The sequence below is a fragment of the Micromesistius poutassou genome, assembly GCF_964030765.1.
Source record: "Micromesistius poutassou genome assembly, chromosome: 22".
NCBI classification, from domain to species: Eukaryota; Metazoa; Chordata; class Actinopteri; order Gadiformes; family Gadidae; genus Micromesistius; species Micromesistius poutassou.
The window spans coordinates 1721647-1739146 of NC_140292.1; the positions used below are offsets into that span (position 1 = coordinate 1721647).

The following is a 17500-nucleotide window of genomic DNA, read 5'->3' on the forward strand; positions in this document are numbered from 1 at the left end:
CCCCGCCTCCATCAAGGACGCGAGTGTTTCCTCGGGACCGGCGCCGCAAGGTCGGCCGGTGCAGCGCTCGGATGCATCTCACACACACACACACACACACACACACACACTGTACAGGGATCCAGATATCTGCGGGGGGGTGACGCACTTGCAATATAGCTGATGTATGATGGATTCATAATTATGAGGAAACTCTCTTGTGAAGGTTTTCTGAGTGAGTCATAACGGATAACGGATGACGCGCGCACATGACATTATCCAACGCCGACACCTTGACCTTGAGGTCATCGACGCTGCCGTCTCCCTTCTCTCTTCCTCCCTCATCCTCTCTCCTTCCCCCTCCCTCCTCCTCTGCCTCCCCCTCTCTCCTCCCTCTCTCTCTGTCCTCCTACTCCTCCCTCCCAGAACCCACACCTCCTCCTGGCCGTACCCAGAAGCCTCCCTCCCTCCCTCCCCACAGCCCATGTGGGTGTTTAGAGTCGCTCCACTGAGTCTCTCCCCTGGGGGGTCCAGCAGCACGCGGGGGGTCCCACAGGCTGCATCTCGAGGCACGCTGAGGAGTATAAATGCGTGCATTAAACATTTACATGGCCGTCTGCATCGCTCTCTACGATGCTCACATCTATCTGAGGTGTGAAACCACTCTCTCTCCTCCCTCCCTTCAGAGCAACACAGAAGAGCGTCCCTCCCTCTCCTCCCCCCTCTCTCTCTCCTGCCCCTCTACTCCCCTCCCTCCCCCTCTCCCCTTCCCCTCTCCCTCTGCCCCCCCCCCCCCTTCCTCCCCCTCGTGTCCCCTGCTCTCCTCCCCTTCCCTCCCTCCCCCTCCCCCTCTCCCTCGCTATCGGGGAGAGGGGAGCCACAGGGAGATAAATAAAACACAATCCGGGCTGGATCGTGTGTCAGCATCAAAACACACAAGCAGGCTGGAGAGCATCCCCCTGCTTCCCCTCCGCTTGGATAAACACACAGGGGTCTGAGCGATGAGGCAGGGAGGGACCAGAGCTCTGCATCCAGGCCCAGACGGGGGGGGGGGGGGGGGGTTCTGTTTACACCCTCCCACACACACACACACACACACCTTCCCCCACACACACACACACACACACACACACACACACACAGACGGCCCCCAGTCCTCCACACGCCACGCCATTTATTGTTTGGGTAATATTCCCTGAGTGTGATATCTGATCGATACAAATGTCATCTGCCGTACTAGAGTTCGGCCATGCCGTGCCGATGTCTTTCGGTGGAGACGTCGGGAGACCGAGACTAAGGCCGACGGGGAGTACTGTCTGAACCACACTAATGCAACACGCAATCTTCTCTGCCACCACTCGGGTCTGACCCCGCTTCCCATCCCGCCCGTCTCCGTCTCTGGTTGCCATGCCGATACGGAGACGGCGGAGACACCCGGCCACCGCTCGCGGCTGCCATGGTTTCACGAGATGTTCCCATAGCGATGCGGCCCCATCAACGCAGCGACACTATTATCATTAAGTCGACTCTGGACCAATCCTCTTTAAGATGCTTTCCCCCCTCCTTGCTGTGCAGAGCTCGTCCACCTAGCAGCCATAGTGGTGCCTCGGGTGGAGGAACCTTCTAGAATATTCGGGGGGGAACCATGACAACTCAATGGAAACGCACTCTAAATGGAATACATTTCTCTTTAGCTCTGCCATCCATTCCCCCCGTCCAGGCAGCGGTTAGAAAGCATCTCCGCTGCGTCGTCATGGTTTCCCCAGCCTCTGAGGTTTCCCCGACTTCCCCTAATGGCCACTAGGGGAACAAGGTGTAATATGCCTTAAAGTGAAGGTGGCTGCACAATCGACCTGAGCGCGGTACACACTGCTCCCCGCATATCCCCCCGGTGGCTGACCTTTGCCCTCCCTCTGCAAACACAGACAGATGTGCAGGAGGAAGAGGACGCGTCCATTAGCATCCTCATCGCCACGGTTACCCTGCAGGCCTGCCCTGAAGAGGGCAAACACACTTAGGGGAGCGTGGCGGTACGGAGACACGAGAGAGAGAGAGAGAGAGAGAGGGGGGGAGGGAGAGAGAGGAGAGAGAGTGACAGAGACAGAGAGGGGGTGAGAGGGAGAGAAGGGAGAGGGAGAGAGAGAGAGAGAGAGAGAAGGGAGAGAGAGAGAGGGGGAGGGAGAGAGAGAAGGGGGAAGAGAAAGAGATACATAGCGAGAAAGAGAGTTACAGAACAAGAATGAGAGATCGATACAGAGGGGGGAAAGAGAGAAAGAGATACAAAGTGAGAGAGGGCTAGAGAGAGAGAGAGAGAGAGAGAGAGAGAGAGAGAGAGAGAGAGAGAGAGAGAGAGAGAGAGAGAGAGAGAGAGAGAGAGAGAGAGAGAGACGACAGCCCAGGAACAAGCTGGCAGTGCAGGAGTGTTAAAGCCGTGATCTGAAACCAATTAGTGAGCAGCGGAGGTGTAAAGGGGAGAGAGTGAGAGAGAGAGTCACAGAGCAAACATAGAGAGAGAGGGAGAAAAAAAAAAGAGAGGGAGAGAGAGAGAGAGAGAGATAGAGAGAGAGAGAGAGATCGACGGACCATCGCAGAGAGATAAAGCAGAGGGAACAGAGCACATCGTCGCGAGCAGGGGAGCAAGCGTCCCCTCCCTCCCTCACTCTCTCCCTCCCTCACTCTCTATCTCTCTCTCTCTCCCTCTCATTCTCTCTCTCCCTTCCTCACACACTCTCTCTCCCTCACACACTCTCTCTCTCTCGCTCCTGGGAGAGTGACCTGCCACTCGGAGCTGTGATTCCTCCACCCGAGCCTCTCCGTCCGAGAGACGGGCGTCCCTGGAGGGCAGACCGCCATCCGTCTGAGGAGGAGGAGGAGGAGGAGGAGGAGCAGCTTAATCACAACAAGAGGAGTCAAAACACCGCGAGGAGCGGCTCTCAGGCACCTGGGAGAGGAGTGCTTTACGAGGCGGAGCAGGGAGACATGAGGAGGAGCCAGAGACACGAGGAGCAGCGGCTCTGAGCCACCTGGGAGAGGAGCGGCACGGGGAGCCGGCGCTACGAGGAGAGGAGCGCTACGAGGAGAGGAGCGCTACGAGGAGAGGAGCGGGATTTACACCGTCTGAGTGCCAAGAGCGGCGCACCGGCCGCCCGCCTCCCGAGGTAAAGACCTGCCCGCTGCCACGCGCCAGCAGAGAGTGGGGACCACAGGGTGCCACCGCGGGCTGGGTGCTGGGTGGGGGGTGGGTGCTGTGGGGTGGGTGCTTTGGGGAGGTGGGTGCTGTGGGGTGGGTGCTGTGGGGTGGTGGGTGCTGTGGGGTGGGTGCTGTGGGGTGGTGGGTGCTGTGGGGTGGGTGCTGGATGGGTGCTGGGTGGGGTGGGTGCTGTGGGGTGAGTGCTGGGTGGGTGCTGGGTGGGGTGGGTGCTGTGGGGGGTGGGTGCTGTGGTGAGTGCTGTGGGGGGTGGGTGCTTTGGGGGGTGGGTGCTGTGGGGTGGGTGCTGTGGGGTGGGTGCTGGGTGGGGTGGGTGCTTTGGGGGGTGGGTGCTGTGGGGTGGGTGCTTTGGGGGGTGGGTGCTGTGGGGTGGGTGCTTTAGAGGGTGGGTGCTGTGGGGTGGGTGCTGTGGGGGGTGCTGGGTTGGGTGCTGGGTGGGGTGTGTGGTGGGGTGTGTGCTGTGGTAGGTGCTGTGGGGGGTGGGTGCTGGGGGGTGGGTGCTGGGGGGTGGGTGCTGGGGGGTGGGTGCTGGGGGGTGAGTGCTGTGTGAGGGGGGTGCTGTGTGGACTGGGCGCTACCAAGGGGTTGGGTCTGCTTACACTTGGACGGACAGCAACAGCGTGTGTGTGTGTGTGTGTGTGTGTGTGTGTGTGTGTGTGTGTGTGTGTGTGTGTGTGTGTGTGTGTGTGTGTGTGTGTGTGTGTGTGTATAACACGTGTGTGTCTGTACTCACTCATTAACATGAACAGAGGGTGCGTGCGTGCGTGTGTGTGTACTCACTCGTTATAAGTACAGCGTACACGTGTGTGTATGTGGTCACTAATTCACATCCACGCAGCCCGTTCAGTACGAGAGCGACGGAGAGCGTGTGGTTCTCAGGTGATGAGGAGCAGAGTCAGTCAGACACACAGGAGCAGCTCCTGACCTGCAGCACACACACACGCTCACACACACACACACACACACACACACACAGCTCCACACGTGCAGCACACACACACGCTCACACACACACGCACAAAACCCTATGATAATTTGCAACACGTGATTGTAATCACACCTTCTGAATGAACGTACGTAGCTCTATTCACTAGAACCTCGTGGGAGATTCAACCATCAGATTATTCTGCCTATCCACTAGTCTAGTTAGTGAATCTAATAATTCAAGCTCTATTCAATAGAGTCTAGTGAGTGAATCTAGCTATCCAATTAATCTAGGATACATGAAAACTGTACTCTTCATTTCCAACGTTCTACTCGTCAATAACAAGTACTACTTAATTATTCAAAGTGAAGACAACAAGATGGATCAGCTACACAGACCGGGCTAATGCCTGTAGGGGCCTAGCGTGAGCTTCACAGACCGAGCTAATGACTATAGTGGCCACACACACACACACACACACACACACACACACACACACACACACACACACACACACACACACACACACACACACACACACGAAGAAGATGCAGAGATGGCTGTGATGTTCGCCTCCTGTTGGTTAACCAGTTGTAACCCATAGTTACCAGCCGCCTTCCCATGCGTTTCCTCCCCCTCAGGTCTGTAATGCGCGAGGCGATGGGTGGGGGCCAGGCGTAACCGCTGGCGACAGCCGCGTGGCTGAGATGATGTCACGGTCTGCATGGACCCATTGTCTCTCTATCTGAGGCGCGGGGGAGCGGTGAAGGTCAGACAGGGTCACGCCCACTGCCCCTGCCGGTGACCCCCACCGGGGCGCTCTGAACTTGGGTTCAGGTGCTGAACTCAGAGGACCTCCGGGGAGGCAGAACACAGAACACACTGCTCCGCAGATCCACGTTCTCCCTGCATCTCTGTGGCGCGACGCCCGGGAGTCACGGGATACGGTGGATTATAACGTGGAGCTCAGGCTTTGGGACGAGGAGGAAGAGAGACCAGGAGGAGGAGAGACCAGGAGGAGGAGGAGGAGGACGGCCGGATGAAGAGGTGGATAAATAAAAGATGATGGAGACGGTCAAGAGACGAGGGAGAGACGACAGAGAGCTGAAGGAGGGGGGGGGGGGGAGTAACAGAGAGAGGAGGGAGAGAGCAGGGAGAGAGGAGGGAGAGACGACAGAGAGGGGAGGGAGAGACAACAGAGAGAGGAGGGAGAGACAACAGAGAGAGGAGGGAAAGAGGAGGGAGAGACGACAGGGTGCTGACGGAGGGAGGAGGGAGAGACGACAGAGAGAGGAGGGAGAGAGGAGGGAGAGACGACAGAGAGGGGAGGGAGAGACGACAGAGAGGGGAGGGAGAGACGACAGAGAGGGGAGGGAGAGACGACAGAGAGAGGAGGGAGAGAGGAGGGAGAGACGACAGAGAGGGGAGGGAGAGATGACAGAGAGGGGAGGGAGAGACGACAGAGAGAGGAGGGAGAGAGGAGGGAGAGACGACAGGGAGCTGACGGAGGGAGAAGGGAGAAACGACAGAGAGAGGGAGAGAGGAAGGAGAGACGAAAGGGAGAGACGACAGGGAGCTGACGGAGGGGGGAGGGAGAGAGGAGGTAGAGACGAGGGAGAGACGACAGGGAGCTGACGGAGGGGGGAGGGAGAGACGACGAAGGGGACACACTGGAGGCCTCAGGCCGGGTGATAAGGGGACAACAGCGGGACACAGCAGCTAATGAAAGAGAGCATTGATCCGGTTGTACAACAGCCCAGGAGAGGGGGAGGAGGGGGGAGAGGGGGGAGGGAGGGAGGGACCGGTTTCAGTGTTCTCACTAATTCACAATCAGCTCTCACCCCCACCCTCTAGCCCTTGTTTGGTGGAGACCAGAGGTGGAGGAAACACATCGTCCGTGTTGTAGACTGAGTCGACTGGATTAGGAGTAGGAGCGGACCCAGGAGAGGAACGCCCAGCCTGGGTCTCACCACGACCACCTCGGGTCGACGGTCCTCACGAGGATGGTGGGGTCGGGTGCAGCTGGCTAGCGGGAATTCCTCCAAACTCTGCCGAGTGGGATAGCGGTCCACTGGGATGAGGGGTGAGTTCAACACAGTAAACACCTTTAAGCCCTCCTGGAACATCGCAGATCATCCATCAGGATGATCCACCGTATACACACACCGCACACAACGCACATGTTTACATGGGACAGGAACTGAGAAGTTCCGACTTTGAAAAGCAGCGAGTTTATCAGCCACGCTTAAAAATAGATACTCCATATTTTGCTGTTCGCACAAATTTTGAATGTTTTACTCCAAACGTGTATAGATTCTACATCACTGGAACTTATCCAGTGCCTACAGCTCTCTAGAAGGCCATGTATTGCCCAGGTCTGGTCTGAAGGCCTAACAATGGTTAAACCATTGTGTACATTCCTCTCAGCGGCCCGCAGGTCTCCATCGTTAGGGTGAGCTCCTCAGAGTTAGTGTACACTCATTATGGGGGAGGTCTGGGCTATTCAGAGCCCACAGATGGAAAGTCACCCCTGTTTGTCTCCCATCATCTATACAACTTACAATTGAAATGATTGCAAGTTGTGACAAAAATAACCCTAAACAATCCTACAAATCGAATCTCATAGCCAAGCCAAACATTCAAAGTTTGCTATTGACTAAAACTATTAAGACAAGCAGTATTACCAGAGATACAAATAGACACAGTTGATAATGTGTGTCTTAATAATCACCAACAGGCAACATCAATAATGATGTTATATCCAACATGTCACACATAACCCGCTAAATTATGAAAAGGTGCATGCTGCAGCCAAGGCTCGCTCTGACTGGCGTTGCTAATGAGTCCTTTCCCCACACCGGCCTGCTCTACCCAGCGCCCCAGCGCCCCTGAGGAGGATGCACATCTCCCCGGTGCTGAGCTTAGCAGCCACCATGAGCAACCTGACCGTCTTGGACACTGGGGAAGACGACAGCGCAGACATGGACGTCTACCCACTCAGCTTCCAAGTACGTCCGCATCACACTCTGACTCAGATATGACGCGATAGGCCACGTTGAGATCAGGTCGGGTTAGGTTTATATATAAGGATTGGAAATCGGTTGTCGTCTGAACTTAACGTAAAACCACTGCTAAGAAATGCACTTTTATCAAAGAAGCAAACTTATGCACTCCAACTCAGGAAGTGCCTGGAGGGGGTAGGAGTCTTTTATACCAAACAGCTTCTGCTTATTATTAGTACACCTTGGTTAGTGATTATCAGAACCAGATGGATGACTCACAACACTTTCTGAACCGGTTATCTCACTGCGCCACCCTGACTGACCATTGTGCGCCCCCAGGTCTCCCTGACCAGCCTCCTCATCCTGGAGATGGTGCTGGGCCTGAGCTCCAACCTCACCGTGCTGGTGCTGTACTGCATGAAGCAGAACCTGGTCAGCTCCGTCTCCAACATCGTCACCATGAACCTGCACGTGCTGGATGTGCTGGTGAGTCCCAGCGCCCCCAACTCCTCAATATCTCTGGGGTTTCTTTCGCATTAAAAGGTCCCATATTAGACCACCAGGTTTGAGTGTGATTAGCCATTACAAGCCATTTTGAAAATCGGCCTCCAGTGACGTCACATACCTGGTGGTATAACATGGGACCTTTAACGTCATTCCCGGCCTCGCTCCTCCCCCTCTCCCCCTCCAGGTGTGCGTGGGCTGCATCCCGCTGACGGCCGTGGTGATCCTGCTGCCCCTGGAGTCGGACACGGCCCTGCTCAGCTGCTTCCACGAGGCCTGCGTCTCCTTCGCCAGTGTGGCCACGGCCGCCAACGTGCTGGCCATCACGGTGGACCGCTACGACATCTCCGTGCGGCCCGCCAACCGCATGCTGACCATGGGCCGCGTGGTGGCGCTGCTGGCCTTCATCTGGGCCCTGTCCGGCCTCAGCTTTCTGGTGCCTTTCATGGAGGTGGGCTTCTTCTTCAGCCAGGCCGGGCCGGACCCCGCCGCGAACCGGACCAACGGCGCGGCGACGGCGGGCGGGGCGGCCCGCGCCGACGAGCACTCCACGGAGCCCGGCCTGTACTACCACCTGCTGGCCCAGATCCCCATCTTCTTCTTCACGGCGCTCGTGATGCTGGTCACCTACTACAAGATCCTGCAGGCGCTCAACATCCGCATCGGCACGCGCTTCCAGCACAACCCGCCCAAGAAGAAGCCGCCGCCGAGGAAGAAGGCCATCTCCATGACGACCCCGGCGGCGGCGGCCACGGCGGCGGCGGCCACGGCGACTGTGGCGGCCGAGTCCACGGACGCGTCGCAGAGCAGCACGGGGGTCCGGGGCGGCGCCGGAGCCACCATGGGCATGAGGGCCTCGGTGTCGGTCATCATCGCCCTGCGGAGGGCGGTGAAGCGCCACCGCGAGCGGCGGGAGCGCCAGCGGCGGGTCTTCAAGATGTCCCTCCTGATCATCTCCACCTTCCTGCTGTGCTGGACGCCCATCACGGTGCTGAACACCGTCATCCTCAGCGCGGGCCCCAGCGGCTTCACGGCGCGCCTGCGGCTGGCCTTCCTGGTCATGGCGTACGGCACCACCATCTTCCACCCGCTGCTCTACGCCTTCACGCGCCAGAAGTTCCAGAAGGTGCTCAAGAGCAAGATGAAGAAGAGGGTGGTGTCCGTGGTGGAGGCCGAACCCACGCCCAACAACGTGGTCATCCACAACTCCTGGATCGACCCCAAGAGGAACAAGAAGGTGACCTTCGAGGACGCCGAGGCCCGACAGAAGTGCCTCTCCTCGGAGAACGTCGAGTGACTCTGGGATACGTCGGGGGGGGGGAGACGAGGAACGTTGTGGAATACGGTGACTGATCTGTAGAGACTCCCGGGCTTCCGAGGAGGAGGGGCAAATTCCTTTAAAAAAATGTGGTTGCAAAAAAAAAAAAAACTTCCAGGTGTAAACAAAACGTTATCTTGAGCTCTCGTTTGTCGTAGGTTAAGCTTGCGAGATCCGTTCGTTGACGGAGATCTCGCCCCGGAAGATTCACCCTCGCGTGTGAACCGGGGCTGGCAGCAGTTGCTTGTGTAGATGTTTGAGACATACTTTTGCAGCAATAAACCGAGCTGACTTCTGTATTAATTAGTACCACGATTAAAAGAACAATAGGCTATATGCGGGCTTCACAGCTCATTTAGGGAGATAATGAGTATTTATCGGTGGTGTTGTGGGTTGGCGTCAGCACCACTACAGTAAGGAACCTTTACTCTAAACTGCAGTGATGTCCGTTCTTTGGTTTTTCCTAAATGAGTCCAATGTGTGTAACAGATGTACAGTTCTTGAACTCATTAATAGTATTTAATAGTATTTGTCCACTTTTTGTATTGAATGAGGATAAAGCAGTGCACTCAGTGGCAGTGTCCCAGTAGACATGTTTGGCCAGTGATAGAAACACGTGAAGTCTATTTCCAAACAGCTCTCAGTAGGGACTCCCTCTCCATCTGTCAGGTGATCACATCAACACATTACACTTTGCTTTTCCTAGGCATCGTTTCAGTCGCCATGATTCTTTCTTTCATGAGGAGAAGACTATCTATTTGTGTTCCACAGAGGCCCGACATGCCACAGACACGCCAGAAACCTCAGGCTTTGTTCTTTGCTATCAGAGGTAACCGTTAGTTGAGGGTAAAGTAGAGGAGCTCAGATACACAGACGAGCACTTAGGCTCAGATACTATGTGCAACTATGTGCTGGAGGGTTTGAGAGCGGCTCTCTCGCAGGATCTCACCCGGACCTAGAAGGTCCTGCCCGTGAGTTGCATAATAATGAGAGTGCAGGACATTTCAGGAAGGTCAAAAGGGTCAAAGGCACGACCCCGTCCGCCATAATTAACGTCACTCGGACATGTGGCCCTAAACTAGGGTCGTGGTCAAGAATCAAAAAACAAAATACCTGAAAGGCTCTGAAAACGGGTCGGTAACACCGAGGGACAGAACATTCAAAAGATCTTTTCAACAGGGACGTGAACTTTGTGATAAGATGCCGATTAAGTCGTATGAATATTGTGAAAATGTTCCATAGAAATGTACCGTTTATTTGAACACATTACCCACGTTGTCATGGGAGTAAAGAAACACAACAAAACCCTGCATCCTGAATTCTTCTGTGAAACGAACGTAGAAGGACTCACTGCACTGCAGTACGCACACAACACAGAGAGAGACCAGGGGGGTCTCTCAGAGAGAGAGAGAGAGTCCTGGGCTGGACCGGTCACCACACACGGGGGGGGGGGGGGGGGGTCCACCTGGGCGCCCAGATCAATACCATCGCCAGGCAGACCATGTCCTCATGGTCAATGGTAAATGGACTGCATTCATACAGCGCTTTTCTAACCAGTGTCCACTCAAAGCGCTGTATATAATACTGCCTCACATTCACCCATTCATTCACACACACACACACACACATTCACACACCGACGGCCGTGTCCACCACGCAAGGCGACAGCCAGCTTCAGGAGCAGGTAGTGTGAGGTGTCTCGCTCAGGGACACCCCCGACACTCAGCTAGGAGGAGCAAGGGATCGAACTAGCAACCTTCCGTCACCAGCCGACCCGTACCACCTCCTGAGCCACGTGCCGCCCGATCATGAAGGGATCATAACACAGGGCACGTCCTGAGAGCGTTCTCTAATGAGCGGGCCGCTCCGAATCAGCCCGATGAGAGGCACTCGAGTCTTATCTGCCCTAGGCTGACCTTCGGCTGGTGTCTTTATTAGGACCAGGCTGCGGTCGCTGCGGTCACTGCCAAATGCCAGAAAATAGAACCAAGTGCCAAGCACTAACAATCGCTAGGATCATAACCCATTCCCCCGCATCCAACACAGATAGCTAGGATAAGATGCTACACAATGCTAAGTACTACTTTTAAGTGCCAGGACGTACAACATACAATAAGTGCGTACATTAAGTGCCAGGACGTACAACATACAATAAGTAAGTAAGGGGTAGGGGTAAGGGGGGAGGTTTTGCAGAGTCTAGGTGAACGGTTTTGCAGAGTCTAGGTGAACTCTGAACAAGTGGGTGAGTGTGGAGCTCTGCCTGGACGGCCGTGTCCAAGAAATGGTTAACTTCTGGGACAGTTATAGTATAGTATAACACTCAGGTGTGTGCCCTACTTCACTACACAGCATTGTGAACGCTTACGTGACAACTCCAGACTAGCCAGCACAAAGTTGGTGTGGGCCGTTACTATGGGGATGACAGCTCCCCCTCCTTCTTAGAACTCATCGCCTAGAGTTCAGAATCGAGCTGAAACAGGTTTCACTTTCCCTGCCTCCAAGATGAAGAGAGGCAACACAGTGTGTGTGTGTGTGTGTGTGTGTGTGTGTGTGTGTGTACCCGCACAAGTGTGTGTTTGTTTGTACTTGCACAAAAAAGGTAGAATGATTGCTTTGTGCACCACACACTCTCAATGTACACACACACACACACACGCGCACACACACAGATAGACTCAGTCAGACGCGCACACACACACACACACACACACACACACACACACACACAACGGGGCTGGGTTAAAACACTGGTCTCCCCGAGCCCTGCTGTCACGCTCCACTGGCGGACCATAAGCCAAACACTGGCGTAGCGATAGCACAGAGATGGCCGCTAGCTGTGACACAGCACTCATCAATATCGCTTTTTCCGCTGCTGCCGCGACGACGGAAGGTCAGGCCGCCCTCGCCGGGGCCGTCCACCAGCCCTGCCAAGGAAGTCGGGGCACCCGGGAACACTTCATAACAACCCGTGTCCTTGGAGGAGAGGGGGTAGCTATTTACAGAATGCAGCTTTATGCTGCACACGTTTAGGGGCGTGAGGGTGATCTATAAAACACCTGCAGTGCACTGCACTGCGTTTCTGAGGAGGCGCGGTGGTGGTATAGGGTCGAGGTGGGACGGGGATATGTGGTGGAGTGGAGGTGTGGTGGAGTAAAGGTGGAGTTAAGGTGGAGGTGTGGTGGATTTAAGGCGGAGGTGGGGATGGAGGTAGGGTGGAGGTATAGGGTGGAGTTAGGGTGGAGGTGTGGTGGAGTTAAGGTGGAGGTGTGGTGGATTTAAGGCGGAGGTAGGGTGGAGGTATAGGGTGGAGTTAGGGGGGAGGTATAGGTTGGAGTTAAGGTGGAGGTGAAGGGTGGAGTTAGGGTGGAGGTGTGGTGAAGTTAGGGTGGAGGTTGGACGGAGTTAGGGGGGAGGTATAGGTTGGATTTAAGGTGGAGGTGTTGTGGAGGTGAAGGGTGGAGGTGTGGTGGATTTAAGGTGGTGTCTGGATGGAGGTAGGGGGCGGAGTTAGGTTGGAGGTGTGGTTGGAGGTATGCGGTTGAGGTAGGTGGAGTTAAGGAGGAGGTAGGGTGGAGCTGTGGTGGAGGAGATGGAGGTAGGTCGGAGATTTGGGTGGAATCAGGTGGAGTTTAGGTGGAGGTGGACGGTTGTCAGGTGGGTGGTGTCCGGGGCAGCGGGGCAGCACATTTGCCCCAATAATAAATACATAAACGGTAAAACATACCAGGGTGAACTTCTGGTGGCCGTGTTGTTGTCATGGCTACATGCTACGTGTGTAATTCGCCCGTTAATAACAAGTCATTGGTGTTATCTGTGGTAGAGCAGCAGCGTAGGAACATCACCCGTTCATTGACGGCGTCACGGTAGCTGTTGAATCTACCATCGTTTACATGTTTGTTCGTTATACCGAACAGATGCATTATTAACAGGGACCGACGTAACACGACTCGTGTTCACCAGACCTCAGGTTCATATTCATACCTCGGACCCCCACACAGCGGACCTGACCCGCGTGGCGCGCGGGGGGGGGGGGGAGCTCTGCGTGGAGACAGTGAGTTTGAGTCTCTGGTTCCTACCCAGTTCGTTAAGGCTCTGCGTGGAGACAGTGAGTTTGAGTCTCTGGTTCCTACCCAGTTCGTTGAGGCTCTGGGCCGCCTTGGTGATCTCCCGGCTGCCGGCCTGCAGCTGTACCTGGAGCCGCTTGCTGAGGAACAGGATGCGGATGATCCTCCGCAGCAGGTCACAGGCCACCTGGGGGGACACGGAGACACTCAGACCAGGACCAGCACTTAGATCAAGACCAGAGACACTCAGACCAGGACCAGGTCACAGGCCACCTGGGGGGACACGGAGACACTTAGACCAGGACCAGAAACACTGAGACCAGGACCAGCACTTAGACCAGGACCAGATCATCGGCCACCTGGGGGGGGACACGGAGGCACTCAGACCAGGACCAGAGACACTTAGACTAGGACCAGGGACACTTAGACCAGGACCAGAAACACTGAGACCAGGACCAGGTCACAGGCCACCTGGGGGGACACGGAGACACTTAGACCAGGACCAGCACTTAGACCCGGACCACAGACCCGGACCAGGGACACTCAGATCCGGACCAGAGACACTCAGACCATACCAGAGACATTCAGACCAGAGACACTCAGACCGTACCAGGGACACTCAGACCGGACCAGAGACACTCAGCCCGGACCAGGGACATTCAGACCAGAGACACTCAGCCCGGACCAGGGACATTCAGACCAGAGACACTCAGGCCCGGACCAGGGACATTCAGACCAGAGACACTCAGCTCGGACTAGGGACATTCAGACCAGAGACACTCAGGCCCGGACCAGGGACATTCAGACCAGAGACACTCAGGCCCGGACCAGGGACATTCAGACCAGAGACACTCAGGCCCGGACCAGGGACACTCAGACCGGTGACACTCAGCCCGGACCTGGGACATTCAGACCAGAGACACTCAGGCCCGGACCAGGGACATTCAGACCAGAGACACTCAGGCCCGGACCAGGGACACTCAGACCGGTGACACTCAGGCCCGGACCAGGGACATTCAGACCAGAGACACTCAGGCCCGGACCAGGGACACTCAGACCGGTGACACTCGACCACCGCTGCAGTCAAACGCTAATTCACTTTTCTCTCATCGATTCCAGTTGGACGAAGCCACAAACAATAATCCATGAATCCTATCAGTCTGATTATTCAACTGAAAAATAATAAACGTGTTATTATCACACTGTCGTTTCACATCCATCAGCGCTCCGGCCGAGAGCCCTTCACAGCACGTTGAACTCTCTAATGGCCGGAGGACGGGCTCGCCGCCCCTGACCAACGACACTGAAGTAACCGCTCCTGGATGTCGCTTGAAGCCTTTCAGATGTCCATTAAACGCTCAGTGAACAAACAGTAAATGGACTGCATTTATACCCTGCTTTTTCTAACCAGTGGCACCTCAAAGCACTTTTACAATATTGCCTTACATTCACCCATTCATGCACCCAGTCACACACCGACACCGGGGTCAACCACGCAAGGCGACAGCCAGCTCGTCAGGAGCAGGTAGGCTGAGGTGCCTTGCTCAGGGACACATCGAGGAGCCGGGGATTGAACTAGCAACCTTCCGGTTACCAGCCAACCCACTCTACATCTTGAGCCACATACGGCTCCTGGGATGGATGGATGACCAAAAGAGGTTCACTATATCACTATGGATCTACTCCATAACGGACTCCATAGTGTGTTAATTTGCCGCACTGCTTCACTGCTATGATGAACACTCAGTACACACTATAGAGTAGTTTAAAATAGACTCAACATGACAAACGCAGTGATTGGGGTTCACTTTGTAGAGCCTGATAGCGTCCGCCTCTTCTAGCGGTCACGATGAAGGGCTGACTCCCAGAGAGATGTAAAAATAACGGAGGATGGAATGGGAGCCACGGCAACTGTGTATCGCTTACATACTGATCATGTGATCGTCACTGATCAGCCTCACCCCGGGGGGGAGGAACAGACGGACCCTCTCTCATATCAAGAAAGGTCAGGTCACCTTAACACATGTTTCTGGTGCGTGACTCTTATTTTGCAAAGCCCGGTTGAACCAGTACACAGACAGACCCCCTGCTGGGTCACGTCATAACAATCACGGCTCAGATGTGACATTTGGAGCTCAGCCTGACCCCAGCCACACACACACACACACGCACGCACACAGACATACACACACACACGATACAGAATCATGCACCAACAGGCAATGCTAATAATGTTCCTGTTGAACCAGTATGAGCACATAACTTAGACCCCTCTCCTTACTGCAGTGCTGGTTTATATTACAGGCTCCATCCCCAAACACACACGGATGCTCGCCAGAGAACGCACACGTATGAGGACGCATATGCACACGGACGTGCACGCACACGGACAAGAACAAGCATGCACACACACACGGACGAGCGCGAACAGGCAGCAGCACCCACGCACACACACACACACACACACTGCACGCCTTCACCAGCCGACTGTAAATGGAGAGATCGCTCAGCACCAGATATCGAGTGTGTTATGAAACGATCACAAACTGACAGAATCCCAGTCCACCCAGTCCACAGCCCAGCACCCAGCCGGTACAGGCTGGAGCTCAAGGAGCTGGACCTCACCTGCAGTCTGGCGAGCTGGGTGGTCCGGGCCACAATCTTGTTGTAGGGGTCCACGATCTTAGACCGCATCCTGGGGTGGGAACAAGCACACGCTGTGATTGGCTGGCTGGAGCTTTATCGGGGTGTATTTATAGAGACCAGGGGCGTTGGGGGACGGACATACCTGTCAACGGCCCCTTGAAGAGCGTAGATCCTGGTCTGCATCATTTGGAGGACCCCTGATGAACAGTAACGGTAAATGGACTGCATTTATACTGCGCTTTTCCAACCCGTGGCCACTTAAAGCGCTTTACAATATCGCCTGACATTCACCCATTCATGCACACATTCACACACCGACAGGCGGAGTCAACCATGCAGGGCGACAGCCAGCTCATCGGGAGTGGTTAGGGTGAGGTGCCTCGCTCAGGGACACCTCGACACCCAGCTAGGAGGAGCCGGGGATCAAACTAGCAACCTTCCGGTTACCAGTCAACCCGCTCTACCTCCTGAGCCACAATGCGCTCCCAACAACAACACAAACGCTACTTCTTTTCTGAAGTTTTCTTCATCGTTATAGGACTTTGTAACTAAGTCAAACTCGTTGCCTGTTAGCCAACTGTTGCTCCGAACAAACCTTTGTCTGTCTTCTTCATTTGTAACATTTTATGTGTGGATTTCAATTTGAAATCCTATTTAGAGTGTTTTAGAAAAATAAGCCTACAGGAAGTAAACCTATTTTCAACTTGAAGAGATGCATGGCAAAACATGCATTTAATTAGCCTAATTAAATGGCATTTAAAGCCATTTAATTAGGCTTTAACACTAGTGCCATCTGGTGGTCAGTCAGGAGACATGCAGGTATCGTGAGACAGAGCAGGAGACTCACCCTCTAGTGACTCTATCCCAGGGGCCTGGGCCAGCAGGTCTTCATGCCTAGCAACCACCTGGCAACCGGGGCGGGAACATGGACACACGGCAGGAGATGAGATGGAGTCAGTAACAGTAGGACAAGATGGAGTCAGTAACAGTAGGACAAGATGGAGTCAGTAACAGGGTCATGATAGGACAAGATGGAGTCAGTAACAGGGTCATGATAGGACAAGATGGAGTCAGTAACAGGGTCATGATAGGACAAGATGGAGTCAGTAACAGCGTGATGGTAGGACAAGATGGAGTCAGTCGATTAATTTCAAATATACCACGATTACACTTTTAAATGCATACGTCTGCAAAGTGCTTTCCATATATGTGAGTGAGTGAGTGAGTGTGAGTGTGTGTGTGAGTGTGCGTACGTACCAGGCTGTGTGTGTGTGTGTGTGTCTGCATTTGTGTGTGCGTGCATACCAGGCTGTGTGTGTGTGCGTACCTTGCTGTGTGTGTGTGTGTGTGTGTGTGTGTGTGTGTGTGTGTGTGTGTGTGTGTGTGTGTGTGTGTGTGTGTGTGTGCGCGCGCGCGCGCGCGTGTGCGTGCATGTGTGTGCGTCTACCTGGCTGTGCAGCTCCCGGTCCAGCTGGCTGATGCCCTGAGCGAGTTTGGCCAGCTGCTCAGCGATGACCGCATGGTGGATGACCTGGGCCGTGTACGTCTTCACGTCAAAGCTCTCCGTCAGGAAGTCCACGTAGCACTCTGCGAACAGGGAGGTTCCGGGAATAAACCAACGTTCAACGCTTCAATGACGAGGAAGAATTCAGGAAACTGACTCTTGCTATTCCTTAGAAACCCAACAAGTAGGTGAACCTCCCTCGTCACCAAAACCCTAAGTACTGACTTCTAATGAGAGGACGGTGCACTGACGTTACACGCTCTAATCTACTGTGAAGAACTGGAACTGGGCCAGGGCCACTTTAGAGTTTATACCGTTTGTTCTGTTTGTCTATTTTGTTCTGTTTGCCC

At 54.8% G+C, this 17500-nt stretch overlaps 2 protein-coding genes across 2 annotated transcripts in view; one reads left to right on the forward strand and one right to left on the reverse strand.

The window, feature by feature from the left end:
- cog5 (component of oligomeric golgi complex 5) overlaps positions 1 to 17500 on the reverse strand; it is a 33276-nt gene that overhangs the window by 15195 nt on the left and 581 nt on the right. Inside the window, exons 2-8 of the mRNA XM_084486330.1 lie at positions 17094 to 17233; positions 16494 to 16551; positions 15789 to 15843; positions 15626 to 15695; positions 13067 to 13187; positions 4511 to 4562; positions 1833 to 1974 (exon numbers count right to left, since the gene is read on the reverse strand). Coding sequence (XP_084342456.1) covers positions 1833 to 1974; positions 4511 to 4562; positions 13067 to 13187; positions 15626 to 15695; positions 15789 to 15843; positions 16494 to 16551; positions 17094 to 17233 — 638 coding nt within the window. The remainder of the gene's footprint in view (positions 1 to 1832; positions 1975 to 4510; positions 4563 to 13066; positions 13188 to 15625; positions 15696 to 15788; positions 15844 to 16493; positions 16552 to 17093; positions 17234 to 17500) is intronic.
- On the forward strand, positions 6055 to 9938 carry LOC311367303 (G-protein coupled receptor 22-like). The gene is made up of 4 exons (XM_084486127.1): positions 6055 to 6195; positions 6988 to 7120; positions 7454 to 7600; positions 7806 to 9938. Exons 2-4 carry the CDS (start codon positions 7010 to 7012, stop codon positions 8913 to 8915), a joined length of 1368 nt encoding a protein of 455 aa, XP_084342253.1. The 5' UTR covers positions 6055 to 6195; positions 6988 to 7009; the 3' UTR covers positions 8916 to 9938.

What these genes read in the sequence shown, in the direction of transcription:
- LOC311367303 (XM_084486127.1), top strand. Translation starts at nt 7,010, where the DNA reads ATGCACATCTCCCCGGTGCTGAGCTTAGCAGCCACCATGAGCAACCTG. An exon ending in TCTACCCACTCAGCTTCCAA is followed by an intron (nt 7,121 to 7,453) that starts GTACGTCCGCAT and finishes GTGCGCCCCCAG; the next exon opens with GTCTCCCTGACCAGCCTCCT. An exon ending in TGCACGTGCTGGATGTGCTG is followed by an intron (nt 7,601 to 7,805) that starts GTGAGTCCCAGC and finishes CTCCCCCTCCAG; the next exon opens with GTGTGCGTGGGCTGCATCCC.